Raw genomic sequence first — 23,272 nt, forward strand, 5'->3', positions numbered from 1 at the left:
ATGAATAAATAAGAAATAATTTATCAATTTTTTTTTATAAAGATGAGTGAATACATTTTAGTTACTATAGGGTACTTACTGTAGACTCAAACAAGTTCATGTCTGGACCTAATGTAATATCGGGCTATATCGGCAAATCACACGGTAAGGGCATGGCAACCGTACTTTCACTATAAACAAGCACCTTGTGAATTGTACTTACTGTAGGTACTTAGGTACGGTGCGGTACTTAACATTTGCCATAGATTATCCTCCCTGATAAGACGTTTTCGAATAGGTTTCTTGTAACGGCATCATTTGTCGGGAACTTTTGTTATGAGAATATAAGATTTTGTTCCATATAAATATCTATTTTTAATCGTAAAGAACTGGCTGTGGGACAAACACAAGTGTTTTTATTTTTTATTATAAAGTATATGTACATGTAACGTTAGATATTAGAAAAAATTTGGAAGTACATATATTTTTATGTGTAATAAACAAGAAATGAATACGAAGAGAATAACTTTTCTGATATTACTCGAAGTTGGTAATTTCAAATTACTGCACAAATAATGTTTGTAACTAGATGTTACACGGGACTTTGAATGCTTTTTAGCTATACAAGTTAGCTTTTGTCTGATACATATTACGTTAAAAGGTAGCCTATATTCATATGAGTAATACACTCTCCAAACTTCATTAGGATCCGTTCAGCCCTTTAGTCGTAAAAAGGTTACAATAGACAGATACATTTTAGCATTTATACTATTAGGATGGATGCTTAACTTCAATACATTACTAAATATGTAGAGTTCAGTACATTTAAATACATACTTAACCCTCTGTCCTTTGTTTGTTTACAAATAGACATTATTGTGATATTTTACGGCAATTTCCAATTATTCTTGATAACGACGGTATCCATTATACGTAATCTATTTCTATAATCTCTATCTAGACCCAAATATCGTCCCATATTGTCAGTAAAGGTTTATTGATTAGGTCAAGTAACTGTTCTTATCTGTACGTGGCTGTTGATAGATTATTGGGAATGGCCGCAATATAAACAATAGAAAATATATCGAATTTAAATCATAAACAACACGCGAAGTTCATTGACCTCTCAACATATTTTATCCGCAGAACTATTACGAACGCTTTCACACATTGTGCGACTCAAAATAATCCTAATCTGAAAGTATAAATAATAATAAGACAAGACTGTTGTCCTAGATAAAGTGAAACTGTTTAAAAAGTCATTATATCGAATAGGCAAAAACTGTATGCAGATTAATAAAGTTTCCAGACATTGAGCAATTTTAAATCACATTGCACGCTATTCAAGCAAACTCAAAGTATTTGGCATCCAAATTGTAAGCTAAGTAATTTAGTATAGATGTGCACGCGAGATAGCTTTGCAACTAAATATTTAATTATATATTATTATTGCAGTATAATGGCAAACAAACGAACGTATAGTTTTGCCTTATTTAAAACTGGCAGTTATGTAAAATTCATAAAATCGAAAACTTAAATTACAATTGGACAAAATGAATAACATTAATTACAGTATTTTTTAACAAAATTTGTATTTTTTAATTCTTACTTGCTATAATGAACATTTGTAAAGAACGTCCTTTTAAACTTGGGACATAGTGAACTTATTGATAAAGAAATATAATAATTTATATAGTGGTATATAATTTATTATTAATTTATATTTTCATTTTAGAATATTTTAATATATAAAAAATATTTTACTCATATTAAATATTATTGAAATAGAAAATCAGAAATGCTATATAATAATAAACAACGGGTTGCTTTAAAATTCACTATGTGCGAGATTGGCTTACTCTGGTGCAATTGCAAGCGTCCCGTTAGCATCAGTATACAAACAATGCGGGATCCAATCAAACTGGGCGGATGACCGTAATTAAGATCTGCACTAAGTAATTTGAGGGCTGTAACTTTCATCCAATTCAACACATACTAATAGGTGTATCTATATATAAAACGATTATATAGAACGTTAAGTGTAACGATATAGTATATAACTCTTATAAAATAGTATTATCTTGTATTCTTATATTTAGTTGTCCTAAAAAAAGACGTAGTTCTGTATCAGACTGTATCTTATATATATATAAATTAAACATAATATCTGGACCAAAAAGATGTAGAGATAAAACACAAATTAAGTTTAAACTACTCAATGATGATAAGAATGTTCTCCCAAAGGCAAACAAAAGTTGTGCCAAACTTGTAGCTAATTACCGATTCTGTCCGAAAACCTCCAGTGAGTTACGTAAACTTGTTTACAAAAACTTTTTTCGTAAACTTTCAAATTTATCTAGGCCATATTTCTAGAGACGGGCCTCAAAGCATTGTCGACCAGGAAACACGATATCCAAATTATAAAGGGTGTTTTGGAAACAATTCCCGAACTTTTTCATCGCTTCCTTCCTCCTGGTTCCTATCTCAATTTATCAAGTAGACAATTTCATACCAAAATATAAAACGCCTCTAAATAAATATTTGTAATGAAGATAAAATATTACACAATACCATTAATTATGAAAACATTTGGTAAACACAGTAACTAACACTGAATTTGGTTAGATCGTCTACTGAATCTATTTTAATACTAACTTCAAACAAGCGTTCCAAAAATAATTCACTGAAATCGATTAACAGCGTCTAGAGTAAAAACATACCATAAAACAAATGCATTTTGTAGGATGTTTTAATTAACGTATGGTGATTAAATATTTATATAAATTTCATTTACTTAAAAACACTTATCACAAAAAAACGATGCGAAATCTGTACAAAAAGTAATCCAAAATAAATATCTCCATCTATTGCAAATACTCATTACAATTACACAACAATGAACAAAAGTATCATTTAATGGAAAATCCAGTCAAAGCGAAAAGAAGTCATCCTTGTATAATTAAGAAGTTACTACATCCTTAACTATGCATCACAAAAAGGAAATAAATTTCTGACAAAGAAAATATCATAAGTAAAATAAAATTTAAGATAAATTAAAAAAAAACTTCTAATACATTTGGAACGAGATCACTATTTTATTTTCATTAGATCAATTCTATTATTATCAGATCCAATCCAGGGATCTGGCAGAATACCAGCGCTACTATAGTATGTATCACAAAAGCATGCTGAGTGGAGCACTTACCGGCCCATTACATATAGGTAACATATAGTGTCATATATGTACAAATGTGAATTACTATTTGCATAAGCAAGTAGAACTTAATTGATAGCAACACTGGCAATATGAGTATACTATTGAACCAAAAATTTAATAATGTTATAGGCCTTACACTACTTTAACCACAGTTTCCATCAACTGCTATTGTACTGTGGAATCTTGTGGTATTAAAGAATGTTTATAATTAATTTATGGGGGAGAGAGGATTGTCCATAGTGTGAATTAGTGATTCCATTGTTAGTAATGTATAATTGCTAAGTACCATGTCAGGTCGACATCGTGGTTAATTCCTGTCGTTAATTTAATTCCTTCTTCCTTTCTTCTAATAGGCTAACAAACCTATCCTCATGTTTATCCTATCATCATTCACTGGTATCCCGCCAGCGTATACTATTAACGCAGGCGAATTCCTATTTTAAATTCAGATAGTAAGTAATACTTAATTAAAAAATATTTAGGACGACATCACGAGAACAACAAATAATATAACATCTGGTTAGTGACATTACATTTTATATCGGGAACAGGACTAAAATAACCAGTTAATATCGCGGCGATTATTGTTATACGTGATTTATATTGTTAGAAATTACTTTAAAAGAACTTAGACTGTTATTGTATTTTTATATACGTATACGTTCCGCCATAGCATAGTCAATTGATGTGATTTTTAAAATACTTTTTAAATATTTCTTGATTTCCTTGTTGTTCATATACGTAATCATTTATTTATGATTATAATCTTGTTTATGTACGCCAATTTATATTGTAGTTTGGAAAAAATACTTTTCCAAATAAGTTCCATAAATATGCATAACCTATATATAGCAATAATAAAATATTTCTTAAATATCTCACTGGCTAGCGAATATCAACGAAAAACATGTGATTTTTACAACAAAAGTATTCAAGCTCAGCCCACCTTATATTCCAACTCAAACACTGAAATCCAACGATAAAACCAAAGAATATATGATTATGAAATTCATTAGACTTACCGTATTTCCAATGGCCGCACCTACTCATGTAATAGGAAAAAATCAGTCTGAAAGAAATGGACGAGGTGCCTCTTTCGTTTTATTAAACGTTTTTCTATCGGACGGCGCGCCGTTCTGCGCCCGCCATATGCCAAACAGCTGCCGCGGCTCGATTTTTTACCAACTTCAACTTTTGACCCCACTCTATTCAGATCATTCATGTGGGAATTGCTTTTTAGTAATACTCACGCTCGCAATTTGAATCTTAAGTATTTAGGATTAAAACTACATCTTGTATAGCCGTCAAATGTTCGTTTTGAATTGTCGCCGTGTTTCTATAAATAAGTTGGTATTTTAATGCAAATAGTCTTAAATTATATGAATCACTATTATTTTAATAAGTATAAATTTTATGAAATCTTTTGCACTCGTCGTAGAAGTAATAATATTTCTCTGCCTAAAATAATTCTTTATTTGAATAATGAAAATTTTGAGTCACTGTTAGCAAACCTCATCTTCAATTTGGGCTTTTTATATAAAAAATAAACATGCATAAAATAAAACTATAATAGACTCAAATTCTAACTCATTTATAAGAACACGGCGGCAATTAAAAAAATTATAATTACTGAAAAATAAATTAATAGTATGGTCTTTATATTTTTTTCCAGAACCCAAATCAACAGTTTTACGAAGTTTTGCCTTTCTGTATGTATGCTTCCACTCGCATCACGCAAAAATTAACGCATTGAATTGAATGTAGTTTTTATCGCGATGAATTGCTGTAAGTCTAACCTACCATTTTACCGCACCAAATATTTTATCCGTTCGAAGCAAGGACGAGTCTCTAGTTTATAATATGCGTCTTTACAAACAGTAATAGTACCTGGCAAGTAAAACAATGGCTCTCGTCGCTTCTGTTTGTGTATTTGCCTAAGAGCAGTCACACACTTCCTGGATTTGTAGTGTTAGTAGATCTTGGTTTTACTTCACCCTTGTTTGATTTTAATTTACTTTAGATATTGTATTTCATTTTTTTAATATGTCGGTCCCTGTATTGCTCCATGTCTTTAAAATGTTTACCGAGTGTAAGACAATCTGTTCGTTTGATATTATTTATGTACTACTTCTATCTGTACACTATCAAGTTTTTTTATAAATGAAAAGTAAAACCTTCTATAAATGCGCAATAGTAAAGTATTGCAGTATTTTGTCCCCTTCATTTTCTGAAGAAATGGTTCGACAAAAAAGTTCGTAACAGTTCAATAGTTGTCTGTTATAGTTTTATTACTCGATAGATGTTTTTATGAGTAAGGGGTTATTATATAGTATGAAAATTAATGAGTTATAAAAATATGCGAATGTTTATACCCTAATAATGACCGTACTATCTAACTGAACTTACTGTTGAATGGGAGAACAGTTGACAAGTGTAAAATGACATGAGATGTTAAGTTCGCGATACAATGTTTTTATATGTTGAAAAATAAACAAATAAAGTTACACAAAATACATGATAAAATTGGTAACATTAAATCACTTTAATTCTTAAGAACAGAACAGAATGTAGGTGTGTGACTACCCTAAGGCTTTCAAACAATTTGATGGATTTTATTGCGGTTTTCTCCGTCATTCAAACAATTTCTCGAGTAAAGTTTTAAGCTGTAGATTAAAAGCTTAATAATTATATAATTAGGTATCCATGCCTTTGTAGCAGGCAATAACACAGATAAAACTTATAGGTACTTCCAATAAATAGCAGATAAGTAAAACAAAGTCGTCCGCCCGCGCGCCGCTTCCGACTATTTACATATTTGCCCAAGGCTTTGAAACTACTTCAGAGATTTTATTGCGGTTTACTCAGCTTTAAGCTACAGATTTATCTATTGTATAGTAATTTAAATTAAGGTTTAATGAATGCAATTAAAGTTAGAAACAGCCAATTTCCAATAAAGTTCGGAGGTAACTTTTTGGAGACATATACAGGATTAGCTATAAAGGACACATAGCAAACTCACATCTAGATGGAATACTCATGAAATTTCCAAACTAAATACAGTGAAGATCTGAAAATAATATCGAATTATTATTATCTTATTTAATCATGTTACCGCACAGTTTGTATAAATGTAATAAAAATCGTATTCAATTTTCCACTTCACATTTTTGAAGAAGTTATTCAGTTTCACTGTTTCAGATTGCGTACTCTATTTGTTTGCTTGGCCCTTTACGACTAACCCTGTATAATGCACTGGTATAAAACCAGGGGTATTATTAATAATACTAATATTTTTTATTACTTTTAACTATATATATGCCCATATCCATGCATGTGGTACTGTAGCATGTACGAAACTCTATATTGGAAGATCAAAGAACAATACTAATGAAAGGTTCCTGAGACAATTCTTTTAATATTAATGACAAACAACAAACAGTACAATAATTGCAAATAAACATATACTAAAAGTAAATATATTAAACAGTTTCGATCTAAACTTATATGATTTATAGCCAATTGATAATTCATTGAAATTAAATTGCAGATACGAAACTGATCACACAAGTTTAGTCCTCCAAAACATATCAGAAACCAGAACCAAACTAATCTAATAACAGAGAGGAAGTAAGTAAACGTAAATCAACCTGGCACAGGAAGTGCTTGTAATTTTGACACGGGTGCTAATGTACCCTTATCAAACATTCACATATGCGAAGATATGGATATCAAAGACTGAAAAATGTATCAAAGGGTCAATATAAGTACAAAGAAATAGTTATACACAAAAGTAAACCATACTTCAAGTATTTAAGAAAAAGAAGAAAATAATATAGATTCATTTGAAATTTGGGCACTGCTCAAAATCTGCAGGTTAATAATATACAGAATATAGGATCGCATTTGTAACACAGGATGTCACGTAAACAAACGGGTTTAAAGAAATTGTCGGTGTAAAAATGATATAGAGCATGCAACGTCGGTTCAACTAAGCGGAAATAATGTCAGAAGGAAAGATTTAGGAAACACACAGATAATGCAATAATGGAGGTATGCATCCATCCTGAGATCCTTAGACTATACTACGAAGATTACGCTATCCACCTGTCTGATGAATGAGTCAAGTATTGAAAATCAGCGTGAATGTATGCGACGAATTGTGTTGAAATGCATAAAAAGCTGTCATTAGAGGCATAATGTACACAACCTACCCCACCGCGCCAGATACATTAAGACTTGCTACCTATAAAGTCAAACCATATTTGTCATACCAACACGTTCAACATGCGTTATGACAATTACCTTGTATCAGGAAATTGGCGTTTCTACCCGGAGTACCGTGACAATATCCACAAATTATACCACCGGTAACTATATAATGTTACATGTATATATTTTTTATTCTTTGGTAATTAAAATATTAATAATAACTACATTAACCCGAGATTACGAGACACACGACTTTGACAATTTGGGGTAACAATCGTGAATAAATCTACATATTCATTTACTAATTTTTTTGCTGTTATTATATAAAAAGTTAACATTTCCAGTATTAAACCAAAGATTAACAAAAGGTCAACTAAACCTAAATAGGAAAACCTTAATATATAATAGATAGGGATAATAACGAGCCAAAGTCCCTTATACAAATACTTGTACACAATAGGGGCTACAGGCAGTCCTTTTTGTCAGGGCTGCTTTGAAGACGAAGAAACGGCTGCTTACGTAATCCTGGAGTTCGTAACAGTTACCACACAACGTACACAATCCTCGGAACAATGAAGACTCTTCGAGAAGCCTGTGAAGACACCAGGAGGCTTCTAGGAGGAGCTTGGCACAACGGCCCAGACGACAGGCTAAATACGGAGAATAAAGTCCATAGTCCTTAGATTTTCATTTATAAATTAATGTCACAATTAGGTATAAAAGAATAATTTTTCACTTTATATTTATTTATTTATATACCCTTTATTGCACCAATAGAATTAATAAATAAGAAGTATACAGAAAATACATGGAATTATAAAAGGCGGTCTTATCGCAAGAAGCAATCTCTTCTTTTATACAGAATAGTGTATGAAGTGAAAATTGTCTAAAACGATGAAAACTTATTAGAAATTATGGGAACTAATCCAATGTTACTAAGGAAGTAGGTAAGAGTAAATCGACTTGGCAACAGGAAACGCTGCGAGTTATGCGACTCGAGGCGGAGTTACCCTTGTCAAATATTCAAATAGGTAGGTAACTAGGTAGATATCAACTTTAGGCAACGCATTGTTATTCTCATAGAACTTTGTCAAATATTAAGCATATAAAATATTCTTACATATATATCGACATGTGTCTTTTAAATGATTAAAATAGAACATTCCACTCTCTTGTAACGGTATACGCGAGTGGTGCACCAGTCAGAACTATCATAGAGAATTAACCATAAATGAACCACCAGTTCGAACTGCGTGAAGATCGACTTCACATTATTAGTAATTGTGGCCTCAATTTTTATTTTCATGAATAGATAGTATTGTTCATCTATCGATTGCGAATTCGAATGAACTTGCTACAATATTCAACACATCAATTTAAAAGTTTGGTCTATTATGGTAATTCTTATAAATTATTACACGTTTATATTCAACTGATTGTATTAATTGTTAACTGTATTGTTTTATACATCTGAATATGTGATATAATGTATTTTTTATTTTGAAGCTACTGTGAGTGTTCTAGTACTGATGTTAGAAGAACTCAAACAAATTTTGGCATGTATTTTCATTAGTTATTCACTTCACACTGAACTTAACGTATTTTGTTATACACGGCACGGTGTACTGTTAATAACATTTCTTCAAACAAATCTGTTTCAGAGATCGGGTTGCTTCAATTATTTCTAAACTGACACCGTATTGATCGCAGTAACGCAGACAGCCCAAACATTTGCATTCACCGTTTCCGACGAAATAACGATATAATGAACAGGTTTACGGTGTGAAAGCATTGTGCAACGTTAACAAAGATTAAAATATATGAAATTAAAAAAAGTCTTTAGTAATGTTGTAATTATCTTTATATAATACTAGAAGTGCCCGCGGTTTCACCCGCGTTAAAATTCAATATGTAAATTTCATTATATAATACTACGTGCTATTCTAATGCATAAGGTATTAATTACTGTAAAGTTTCATCAAAATCCGTTCAGTAGTTTTTGAGTGAAAGATTAATAAGCATCAATACTTACAAATTTTCGCGTTTATAATATTATTAAGTTTACTTTAAAAAATTTAATGAAACGTTCATGCAGTTTTTTGGTCTATACAGGATAATACATATAGAGCACCTTATCAGGCTCGGTATTCTATAGACTGATATAGGAACTGTGTGGCTGTACAAGATATCTTAGACAACATTTTTGGTTTAAATTTCATTATACACATCAATCATATTCATAAAAAATTTACCTTTAGAAGGATCTGAAATTTGAATAAAAATAAATGGTCAAAGAGCGATTTAGTACCAAATAGCTAGTATTACTTGTATGTACTTATAATTTAAGTAAGTATACTTATATAAATGTATTCAAGGAAATTAATCCGGACATAGATCCTGCAATGATTATAATTATTACTACTATAATGTGTACCAAAAAATAAATAATTCTATTTAATATATTTAAATTAATTACGTAAATATTTGCACACATTTTTTCTTTACATACAATACGAATACATTATAAAATAGCATGGAATAGGCTATTTAGGATTTAACTTTATTTTTAACGTAGACAGTGCCGTTAGACTAGACTCCAATATAGAAAATCAATACTCAATTGACTTGTTCTGGCGTTTAATGTATGTTCACTTATATACAAATATAGGTTTCACTAGCCATCCTGTGTAAATTTGTTCGCAGTTAACTAACTCAATAGACTTACAACCAAAGCTGTACACGATACATATCTATTTACTCTGTTTCAGATTAATAAATAGACCATTTATCCAATGTATTACAGATCACATTCAACACGACTGTTCAACTACGGTTTTAACGTCATAGTTATTATTAGATTACTGATCAATACATATTATAAAATTAATTTTCATCGTTTAACTCACAAAATGGGAGTCGTGTCGTATCAACATTTAAAGAGCATAATGGAAAATCGTGTAGAGTGGCAAGAACTCCACCAACAAGAACGTAACTCTTAAATTGGGAATGAATTAATGAACTATTGGTATTTCGTATAGATACCATAATATAATAAAAATCTATAGTAATATTAAAAAGCTGATACTGGTTTGAATTGAAAATAGAATAGAATAGAAAATCATTTATTCAAATAAACTTAATTTAAGCACATTTGAATAGTCATAAGAATTTGTTTCTTATCTAGCAAAAATGAAATTAATATGATTTTAGTACTGTAAAATTATCAACATACACGAGTTCACCACTCGATTGCTTGAGGTTGAGCTGAACCGTACAATTTGTGTTTTTATAATGTGTGTAAGTACTTGTGTTAACTTGTTACGCCATCAGTCAAGTTCGTTATCCCTAGATAACGTCGACGCACTTCTTGTAAATATTAATATTGACATTTGTCCTCCAAGTGAGTTCGAACCTAGGTTCTAATATGAAATGTTAAATCTTGTTCGAAATTAAACTTTCTGTTACATATTTCTTTGTAGTAACGTGACACTATTTAAAAAAAGCACGAAGAAGTCGTTTTTAAAAAAAAACTTCAATTGTTTAACTTTTAATGTGTCACTACTACTAGTATAGTCGCATTCAAACGTATCATATATCTTTGTTTGTCGGTAACAGGTTCTTAAACAGAGAAAACAATGAAAGGCTGATATGTAAGCAACTACTTCTATAATATAAAATAGGCTTATTTTAGATCTATACAAAATTTAATACTAGCAATGCTTTCGTCTGTTTATATATGAGATGCCAAAAAAGAGCCATAAATATCGCAATCATACTGTCCAACATATTTAACGTTTCATTATCAACTAATTCCTAAATGATTTTAGGTGGTACAATTTAATTTACGTTCCGGAAAAAATATCTTACGGATGCATTACAAGATAAAACACAGCTACAAAAAACTTTCTAGACTTTTGGTGCGTCCATAATCAGTTAAAACAAAAGATTTTATAAATATAGATACTTCTGTTTCCATTAAAGTATACACAAAGAAGTAGCTAAGCATAGCAACACATGGAGGATATATCATATAAGTGATATCTTCCGGCTGCCCATGGGAGCCGAGGCTCGAAGACAATGTATTCAATAGCCCTTTAAATTTACTTTATACCTATATGCATATGTATGTGTAGGTATAATTCTATACAATGTAGGTAGCTACTATTTCAACCCTCAAGCGAGACCAAAAATATATTCTTTATTCATCTAAATATTAGCAATATCTGAAATACATCAATTATTAAAATTTTATTCTACACTAAGCCCGCGGTTTAATAAAAAGTCGTGTATAACTTTTTTTGTCTACATATAAACCGATTATAAAATAAAAAAATAAGTGAAGATTACAACTATATATTAGTGAAAGCCGCACCCAAATCCGTTAAGCCATTTCTGTTATTAGCATGCGCAAACAGACAAACAGTCAAAAATTATATTAACTTCAAACTCTACACAATCATTATTTTGGTATCTATTACGCTTGCTTTAATAATAGCTATTCTCATATAATTTTCAAGTACAGACAGCGATTAGTTACAGTTTTATTATATGTATAATTAAATACTCCACCCATGGTAAGATTAATTTCAAACTTCAATGTGTGATCGAATTAAGATCTGCACTTATATAAAATCTGTTGGCAATGAAAAAATAATACCATTGATAACAAACACAATAAGGATGCAACAAATAGTTATGAGAGTACTAAATTAGTAAGATAAAGCTATATTTAGTTAGATGAGTCAAAACCATGCCTCTAGTAGCTTGGATTTTTAAACAGTTGGCAGTTTAAGTTACATATGGATATGTATAATAATGTAATGTATTTTTGTAGACACTCCGATGACAAGCAATAAAATGGTTTTTCTATAATTTGCCATAAAGTACTACAAAAACGTTCGTAATCATGGCCTTCACCTTCAATACCTCGAAACATAAAACTGGACTTTAGATTAGCATCAGACTGAAATGATGGCAAAAAATTCTTACATATAGGTATTATCATAAGCTTCTAAAGTAATATAGGTACCTATTCTTTCTTTGCGTGGTTGCTGAAATAGTTTCAGTTTAAAGTGTTTTAATTTCTTAATACATGTATATATGTATATTTATTATTTAATACTCTTTGATTTAAGCTATAATTTGATAGGTCGAAGGTGTGTACTGTTCGAGTGGGGTAATGAAATCATTTGATGCAGTACTTCATATGTTACTATTATATTACGTACTACTTATGTTACTATACATCATGTATATGTTCACTCGCGAATCTCAAGATATAACGTTTAAATTTACATATTTATATATATATATTAGTTATTGCACTTCAATACATTTTTGTCTCTCGTGTGCTAGAAATCAACGTCTACATCACCATTTATATTACTGATTGTCCTTTTCTATAAGTCTTAGTAAGTTTTAAGTGCGGTTAAGCTTTATGGCTTACACAAAACTAACGGAATTCATGTGATTTCATCTCCTGTAAGGAGAACCTGTGCTGGTAATATTACAGTCGTTACTCTCCCCAACTAAACAAATAACTAACCCACAGAAAACCCAAGTGGGCAACATAAAAAAGTGTTACCACCTCACCATATATTACCTCTCGAACTCCGTATAGTCACTCAAACTCAGAACCAACTCATTGGGATCGGCGGCATGCCCGTAATTATCGAAAGCTCTCGGTTGTTGAACTCCAAGTCAAGTTCAAGTATTAAAGGGACGCATGCAGGGCGCACGACTAATGTTTATTTTTAGGGCACTAAATATACTCAACTCCTTCTCAGTAGGATAATGTTTCCTGTGCGTTTCATTGATTAAACAATCACTTTTGCGAAATCTTAAAATATATTTATTGCATGTAACATTCTACATTCAAAATAGTTGTTAATTGTATGTGTTAATAAAATTACAGTAACTAGTACACAAAGTGAAATTCGTCGCACGTAATTTTCTCTTAACTCAAATTTTACACCGCTAAAAATTGAGTCCAATAAAGAGCTACTTTTTCAGAGCCGGCATGAATAGTTTTATAATTTCCATCTTTACAAGAGATAACTTTGAGAAGTTGATTAAGTTAGATCTCTTTGCTACATTTCTCTGTATCTTACGTAATTAAAAAAATATTATTCTTATCTCTCTATTATTTCAAAGGACACAAATTTACAGAATCTTTAAAACATTATTCATATTCATATATACCACAGCTGATATGATAGAGAACATTTTATAAAATTTATCCAAATAAGCCTCTCCATTCATTTTCAATTCAAAACCGGACATCACACACCATCAATTACTGGGTATGAAATATTTATGCTGCTCGGTATAATCGGGGCTATTTTGTTGTTGTGCTTTACAACAACAAAATAGCCCCGATTATACCGAGCAGCATAAATATTTCAACTCTATAAAAACCAATTAAAAATATAACCCATTTAGATCGGACCCACACGCGCGGCTAACAGGGTGCGCTACCCTTAGCGGCTACATGGCATTGTTACTGGGGCACATTGTGCAAGAACCACCTGGCTCATTAACGGAGCTTCGTCGGAGACCAATTCTACAAGACCTGCCGATTTCCCAGCTTTGATGACTAGCACAGCCGGAATTTTACCGTTGTTTTGTCGCAATGTGAATAATATTGTATACATACGTGGCTATGTAACATATACAATTTTAGATGTACCGGTTTAGACCAATTCTACAAGACCTGCTGTTTTAGGACGTACATTGGACAGCTAGCGCACACGGAAATTTACAGTTGTATTGTCGCAATATGCATAATATTGTATACACCCAACTATACGTAGCTTTATATAATTTACAGTCAACAAGATTTGTATGATTTTTTTTCTTTTTTTAGACGATTATTTAGTCTAGTACCCAGGTAAATTCTTTTACAAGCTTATATTAAAGAACACTGTTGTAATTATTAGAAAAACAATTACAAATAATAAGGATCACAGGAATAAACTCCTGTAAAAGCCCATTGCATTCTAGTTTTTAAGCTTTAATTAGTAGAGAAAAATACCTATTTCTATTTAAAATGTAGTGGTACATATATCATAAAGGTTCTTTAGATGTTACAGTTGCTCATTAAAAATGCGAGGGTACTATCTGAAGCGCATTGCTTTAGAACGTTTCAAAACGATCTATTTGTATTTTAAACTATAAAGGATAAACGTATTGGTACGTAATGGTTGTAAAATATACTATCAGTTTTCTTTGTAATTTAGCTAAGTAAGGGATCTTTAATACTTTTTTTAATACAATTCTGTCTGTAAGTACAATACAAGTCTACTCTCTGTCTGTAAGGTTTTCTTATTAACTACCAATTTGAAATAAAAAGAATCAAATTGCCAGAACACTAAGATTTATTGAGATGGTGACGTCATAGTGTAAGTACCCGCCGCTAACGGTATAAACTAGAGAGAGGACAAGATAGGGCATACTTTATTAATCCACAGATATATATTAACGGCGATTATTATGATACAAAAAAGCAATGAAGCAATTTCAGAATCATCTAATGAAAATCATTTTACCATTACACTATGATTCAGGACTCCGGAAAACGGAAATACTATGTCGTGAGTCCACCGTATCCAAGTAAACTAAAGTAAACCGCCACAGATCTTGATAAGATGGTCACGAGTACGTTTCACTTGCCTTGCCTCACGTCACTAGCCCATTTCTTACGACCCATTGACTCACAGCCATTCATCGCCATCGCCCTTTCAAATGAAAGGGTTTAAATGCGACTCGCTGCAAATGAGAACGTATATGGAGATTTATTGCTCAATGGTATTATTGTTCCCAACATTGAAGAATTTTATTTGTTTAAAATTAATAGTTAAAAATGAGTAATACATTGTAATATTTCATGTTGAGTATTAATTGTCATCACTTATTTTAATCTCCAAAATGCAGTAAGAGACGACAAAGGCAACAGATAAACATATGAGTGCCAAAGAAATAAAATTCAAAATGCTCTGTGTTACAGAGCTACTTTGAAAATATTTGTAAATTTAGCTCAATACCCCTATTCGGCAAAGGGAGTCGTGCCCAGCAACGAGACGCTTATGTGATGTTGCGATGATGAATGATAATAAAGTAGTGAAAACAATATAGATAAAAAAATCTATGTACTAGTTCCATGTCAATAAAACAATGTTAAATAGAAAACTTTATACACAAATACTACTAAAGCCTATTAAAGATGTTTGTATGTGCAAATGTTTATTACTCCGTCATTCCGAATTAGAATTTATATTATTGTATGTGATATTCTAGATTACAATAGCAAATTCAACTATGCATTAACCAAGTGTCAATGCATAGTCAAATTTACTAGTATTAATTAGGAGTATCATATGTTTCAATCAATTCAGTTATTCTCTATTTCCATCACAAAAAACAATTTTTGGAATGATTTGATTAGATTTTAAATGGCAAGAAAGCTAGTCTTAAACGTCAATTCTTTTCTGTTTTGGGGATTAAGTATAGTATTTGTACACACACATTATTAGTAGTACTAGCATAGTATTAGTAATATTACTATACCAAGTTAGGGGTGTCAGCACGTAAGGGATGGTATTGATAGAGTAAGTGAGGTTAAATCACAGTATATGAAGACATAATATCTCAATGCTGCGGAAAGGCAAAACTGAATTATACTACAAGCATCTAATGATGACTTTATATTGGTGGTGCTGTTCTTAGTTCTTACAAACAGGCCATGGTTACCAAAAGTTTAAGAAAAGGAATAAGGCTCAAGACTATAGATATCTAAATGAAATTATTAGGATTCAAATATTAGTATTTTAATAATATGTTTGTAAAATTTATATTTAATTTGTACTTCTGGTATTATAAAGCTCTGTAGATATAATTCGCAACAAGCATAACAAATTGAATAATCCCCCTTCGAACCAATGATTAGCTTTCATTTAATCCCGTGCTCAAAAACTGCATGACAATAGACTAGGCACACTCGCGGGGCCTATTTTGCAAAAAAGGCCTCCATTTCTTTTGCTCAATGAGAATTTGAACAAATATTTTTATTACTGAACCAATGTTTGCCTTGCCATCGTCAGCAAGGGGTTGGATAAAATCACCATTTATCCGCCATCTTGCTTTCATTCTGATTCCTCATAGCTTCAACGGTTTGATTTGAATAGAACAGCTGGTGTGATCGATTTGTCTTTGTGTATGATTCTTTTCGTTTATAATATGAGTGTAATGGACATTTATGTAACTCGTAGGTACGAAGAATACTTTTAAGTAAAGTAATGTAAGTGGTACTGAATGTGCTTTGAGCACTTGATTGAGTTCCTTGTTAATGAATGCTTTGCGAAACATAGTTGAAACACATGCAGTTGTTATTTATAGAATCTCCCCCCAATGCACATATGTTTACTTATTCTGTGCAAACTTACTCCTATAAAAATATTTTAATACAATCTAAACATAGTGGGGAAAATCAAATTGTGAGACGACTCTCAAAAAGGCCACTTTAAGAAATTAATCGGCGTGACCGAGAAAATAAAACAAAAGGAACGGTAAATCCCACACTGTGCGAAGACAATATATCGTGTGGTCATAAAGCTGTCCCTCTCCCGCCAGGCGGCGCCATCGTCGAACCCCCCGCACTCCGAAACTGCCGAGACGGCACGCACGTGCGTACTAGTTGTATCATCACTCTTCAGTACATTTCAATAGAAATTACACCTTACTAGCTGAGTTGAAGTCACACTTCACAATATCTAAAAACAGTAGATGCTGCACATTCCATTATTTACTATATCACGTTACCATTAAACACATTTTGTTTTACACTTCTATGGCATTCCGGTCTCCCTAATAGCGCTTGTATTGTCGATGAATGTTTGAACTTTTGTCCTTTTTTGATTAGCGGTTATCGTCGCGAGTATGGTTTTTATTAAAGAGGAGTCTGTATGATGGATCTTTATAAAAAAATAATAATTGCAATATAAAATATGTAACTCCATTAATACCATACCGATTATGCGAAAATATAAACAAAAACTTAATAAATTGTACAAAACTACAGACTGCAATCGTAAACAATACTGCTGCCATATCTGTATTATGCACCCTCGACCACATAACTGTTCCCCCGCGCATTGGTTCCTGACGAATGCCCCAATAAATACCCATAAGGTTATACGCGACACGTACAAAACATTCCGGATGTAAAAGCATTATCCTGTTAAGTAATTTATTTCTTCTTCAGGTAGTAACTGAATGGTTATTTTATGGTACCACTTAAACGTTCTATAATCCTAGCAGTTAAAGCATAAAAGAGGGTGTCGGTGCCTATAATGCAACACCATAAACTGTAAAGAATTGAACTTCGGATGCAGGCACCTGTTTAAACCTGAGCAGTCCATAAATTTTATTTAGAGGGTTTACATTTTTTAAGAATCGTATCTGTCTGTTCTATTGGGTTTATTTTTTTAATGATTTAATACTCAAACAGATTAATTTTTTTATATACCTTGTTCATTCTGTAATAAATAATTGTTACACTTTTAAAGTAGGGTTCCTGAGATTTATTATCATCAGATGTATTATAAATGTAACAAGAAGTATCTCCAGTGATAGATTTATAATATTTTTAAATTTCATTATTGTGGGTGCATATAATTTATATAGTTGTAGATGTGTTTTTATAACAACACTTTTGTGCTTATCTCTGAATCTTCACTTGTGGATCTGAGTCATCGTCCTCTGAATCAGACCTCTATGCACCCGTACCTTTCTGCCTACATCTCAGAACCGGTCTAAATATAAGTCCTGTACTGGTTACACTAGTTATTCAATATTAAACTAACAGCTTTTCTTTATAGTACTAAATAAGCAAGTACTAAATTTACAATACAATGAACAATCTTTAACAATATATTGAAACTTTTGTTTTCTGTTTTCACTTGTCAAGCCATGTGGAGGAATAGTAGACTATGGTCATAACATAATATATAAAAGGATCATAATATATTTTATTAATTATGATTATATCTATGGTAGTATACATATATTAAAATTTTATGATCTATAATTGTATATACCGCCTATAAGCACCATGAAGTTCACAAAAGACAAAGCACTCCTCAGTCGTCACTCTTTCAAAGGACCAGTCAGTAAAGTATAAATGTAGGTTATATATGTAAAAGTGAATTTGGATTTCCATCTATTATTCACCACAGATTGAAGAATAACGTATACGAAGAGACAAAAACCGTTTGTTGTTTTAAAGTTTAGTGTAGGGCTGGAGAAATTAGAATAAAATTTTAACAGAACATCTTATTACGTCTGAGCCAAAATATAGGTTAAAGAAGCTGAGTGAATTACCCCGCTATAAATATATTGAAAATTCTAACCGATGAATTAGTAAATTCATTAATCAAATAATGGTTGGTGTCGTAGATGTTTTATTTATTATTCTTGTTTGATAACCGTGAATATATAACGATCTAATAATGTATACTAATCCGCGGGCATCACAAGTTTATTGATATTTAAAAGTTGTGTACTTGTTAATGTCTCCAACAATAAAAAGTATAATATAAATTTGAATCTTATTTCAGACTTTTACACTCATAAAGTAAAAGAATATTTCTCTAATTATGCAAGAAACCATCTAATAAACTAGTGACATACATGTGAAATAATATCAGTTGCTAGCGGAAGTCGAGTGCAGTAACAGAACCCACAAATTAGGTTATTATATTCTGTAACCACTTATCTGTCAGCTCTCAAACCGTGTTCTTACTATATGATAGCACAGTAATTTACTTTATATGCATAATAAGCGAGTAATATAAATTGATATTGTTAACTTATCTGCGACAAATAATTTAATAAAGTAATTACCAATAAGTGATGTCACATTATTTATTATTAGATCAATTGTTAATCTCATACTTATTAATACATATACACCGGTTTATGACTACTTACTACTATAATAGTATAATGACAGAATATTTTCTGTATTTCTCGAATATTACAACTATTCTTTTCAACTATAATAAATAATTCAGTCGTAATGAATTCTACTAATATTAATGCAATCTAACTCATAAATACGTAGAGTATTTGATAGTTCGATATTTGATAATGTAGACTGTACTTAAGTGGTCCAAGATCAAACTAGTAAGTATGATATTGTAATTAACTCGACGCGTCAAATTAATCTATATGTTTACTTATAACTCACTAACTTGTCTTAAGAGACACTAATTGAATTGATTAATTACTTCACGATACACTTTCCCGAACTTGATACACTATATCTCTTTTGCTTACATAGAAAATACAGATTCGACTAATTTAAACACCGTATGTTATAAGATTAAAATGGCTACATATCTAAGCATCTCTAAATATTTCAGAGCGTTATTTTCATTTCTTATCTTTGCCCTGTTACTAGAGTCATTTATTTTCTTGTATTTATTCAACGATTCGATTTTGTAGATTTAGTCTAGAAGCTTGATGAAATTCCTCGTTTTTATATAGCTATAATTTGTTCTTCGTTCCACTAAGTTCGTATAAACTGCATCTAACAGATTCATTCACATACTTGTAAGTGTGTCGATGATCAAGTGCAGCGAGTGCACTGACTTCAATTTCCCACTGCAAACTGTACACATTGTGCTTGGAAGACGACTTATTCTGCTGGGAAATGTCCCATCACGGCTTCTTTGATGCCGTAATCGGACAATGCCTGTTGCCGGTTAAGTCTAAGTCTGTTTATGTTTTAGGAAATCATTTCTTAGAATTTACTTACTGCATTTTAGAACACTATTTAAAAATTAATACTTAAATGTTTAAATTAGAATCTAATAAATAAATATCTATCTTAAATATGTCTTGTTTTGTATCGAAATCAATAGTGTGCTAATTTTCCAAACCACAGTGCCACACTTCATATGCGGAACAAATGGTATAATAAAACTATCCAAATGTTTACAACCATTTATATTCTGTAGGAGTGTCATATTATTAAAATGCTTACATTTAATGAATTCTAATTCACGAATTCTTCCATCACTTCTATTTTGTAGACTTACTGAATATTGTGTTATGTTAATGTTTAGCCATTAGCATTTAAAGTTATGGTTATAACAATGGCCGGAAGCATTCAAAAGGATATGCGTCGGATACATTCGCGTCTCGGTATATGACGTCAGATATTCTAAATGCAGACTGTTCATCAATTGAAGCTTTATGTGCAATTGCACTGCTCATGTTTCGCGAAGTCTCATCTCAGAGTACTTTGACCGTTATAATAACTTGTCTCTAACTAATCAAGTATCTTACTATAATTATAAACGCAAAAACTTGCGAGTATGGATGGATTGATATTTGTTACTCTTTAACGAAAAATTACTGAACGAAATTTTGATGAAACTTTACAGTAATATAGCTTATAATATAGCATCAGAATAATACAGACTATAATGTAAAAAGATATTATGTATATTGGACGAATAATATAATAAATGACAAGTAAGTGTCATGCAGGCGAAGGTGCGCGGGTCATCTGTTAAGATTACAAACCATCGTAATAACGAAACAGTGCAGCTATTATTCTAAGAGTAATAAATATCAACGTAACATTTCATAAACATGTGATTGATATTTGTACAGAACGACCCGTTATCATATCTTATGATTCTATATGGCTACTGCAAAATAAAACAGAATGTATAAAACAGAATGTTTCTTCTAATTACCAAAATCGAGCGAATATAATTATTTTTGTTATCATTTAAAAATCAAACGAAGTTTTTGAGATTCTGGTAGATATATTTAATATTGAATTAAACGACACCGTATTGAATGAAATCACAAAATAAACCACAATGTGTATTCTCTGCGCTATTCAATATGCGATAACAATAGATGATCTCGTTTGGAGACGATTGTTTCTACAGTTGTTGATACTTCAACAAAGGAATCAAAGCACTTGTGACAGTCAACGTGAGACTTTTCAGGCGATAAGCTTTACACTACTGTAATTTTACTGCTTCACATCCGACTGAATTGTTAAGACAATATTTATAAAATTATAGCTATATTTTTTTAATTTATTTTATTATTAGATATATTTAGATAAATCATATTCAATCAAGGAGCCATCTTCTGGTCTCGTTTGGTTATGCATGTTATTTCTGTTATATAATTTATATGAAAATATAGCTACAACAATACAAAATATATTAGTTAAAGCACTACGCGAATATCTGAACAAAGTTTTGTACAGTACAGTAAGCATCGCGTGGATCGCTAATCCAAGCGTAACATTGCAAAACGCAGAACAAACTGCTACGCTTTGTGTCGTACTAATGAGAGCCACGTGGCTGTCCCCGCAATGCAGGCTGCACAATAAAACAATGCCACTACAATTGTGCACTCTGGCTTTATTCCTGCAGGACTAACTGTCGCGTGACTCTGACTAGTTACGGAGTACCGCAAGGCGCATTTCTAGTCCTAAATAGATTGTGTGAATACCATATTATAAAGTTTAAGTATTTGTTCAATTTAAGTGTTGTTTATTAGTGCATTTTATTTTCTCTGTTATTTAATGAAAATTACATTCGTCTGTTTTTCGCCATGTATTATGTATTTATACATCAACATACAACTTTCTAAAACTTTTAACTTTTAAGTACCTACTTGAACTTTTCGAGGAATATCTAAAATTCCTATGTTAATGCAAATTTTCAGTGTATTTCTACCAACTGTTTGATGTAAACATTAAATACTGCCTATTGTCCAATCAGAAAACTGTTATTTTTGTTAAAATTAAACAAACGTCAAAAGTCTAACCTGTCACTACAAAATATTATCAGATGTTATGTTTTATTGATACTAGTCTTGTTTATTACGTGTCATGAATGTCATATGCACGTTTTCTATTGCTATTTTGACACAAACGTGACAACTTTTGAATGAGAGCGCTTGCTCGCGTCTTGTCATCAAACAAAACAAACGTAAACAGAGGCATTATGACATTAGATAGTTGGCTGTGTCCTCGCCCTAGCGAGTATATGGCGTGCACTGACTCGATTTTGGAGGGCTATTAAGCCGATTGTTGCCCTGAGTTCACTAACACCGACCATTTGTGTTATGAATACAGTTGGACTCACCTAATTGTGCGAAGACCTTAGGCCTGACGTTCTCCTGCCAGGCGGCGGCGGCGACGGCAAGGAGTGCCGCGATGAGGGCACAGCGCAGCACGAGCATGGCACTAGTCACAAGTCGACATCACTTGAAGATCACTCGCGACGCGCGGCTCAGCGCTTCATCAACGGGCGAGACGCGCGGCTGCCGGCGGCGGACTGGCGGGCAGGGGGCATCGGGGGGCGCGCCTGCGCTACCGGCGCCCCGCGGTCTCGCATGCGTGGGGCTGCGGAGTGCGGATCTCGCACGTGACGCAGCCCTCCTCGCCCCCAGCGCACCCTCGACGGCAATCGCCAACCCTGCGACGTCATAATCGCGTTAAAAAAGCGCCTGCATATCCTAATGAACGTCGACACTAAACCTGCAATTAAAGGCGGCAGGGCGCCAGAGGCAGACTCTTTGTTTATAAGCGATTTCGGGTATATTAAAAATCCGTTAGGGGTATGTCGAGGGCGTGACAGTTCAGCGAATCGTAAGGTCGCAATTACAACTTTAATGGTTAACAACAGGAATATGGGGCCGACTGTGTTGCGAAAGCTCGTTTCCCCTTTATAGAAAAAACTCAATTCGAGAACTTTTGCCACTAATTGACTTAGGTAAACGTTTCGTAATGACCAACTCGAGTGCCTACAATTAAATTCATTATTAGTATTG

At 32.2% G+C, this 23,272-nt stretch overlaps 1 protein-coding gene across 6 annotated transcripts in view; it reads right to left on the reverse strand.

Moving 5' to 3' along the window:
• The window catches only part of LOC131853868 (semaphorin-1A), a 344,763-nt gene extending 321,970 nt beyond the window's left edge, over positions 1-22,793 (reverse strand). For all 6 annotated transcript variants that reach the window (XM_059204943.1, XM_059204940.1, XM_059204944.1 and 3 more), the window contains exon 1: positions 22,585-22,793. In XM_059204943.1, coding sequence (XP_059060926.1) covers positions 22,585-22,681 — 97 coding nt within the window. In that variant the 5' untranslated portion in view covers positions 22,682-22,793. The remainder of the gene's footprint in view (positions 1-22,584) is intronic.
• Between the last annotated feature and the right edge of the window lie 479 nt (positions 22,794-23,272).

The sequence above is a fragment of the Achroia grisella genome, unplaced genomic scaffold (genome assembly GCF_030625045.1).
Source record: "Achroia grisella isolate CSIRO2021 unplaced genomic scaffold, CSIRO_AGI_Agris_v1 utg906, whole genome shotgun sequence".
NCBI lineage: Eukaryota > Metazoa > Arthropoda > Insecta > Lepidoptera > Pyralidae > Achroia > Achroia grisella.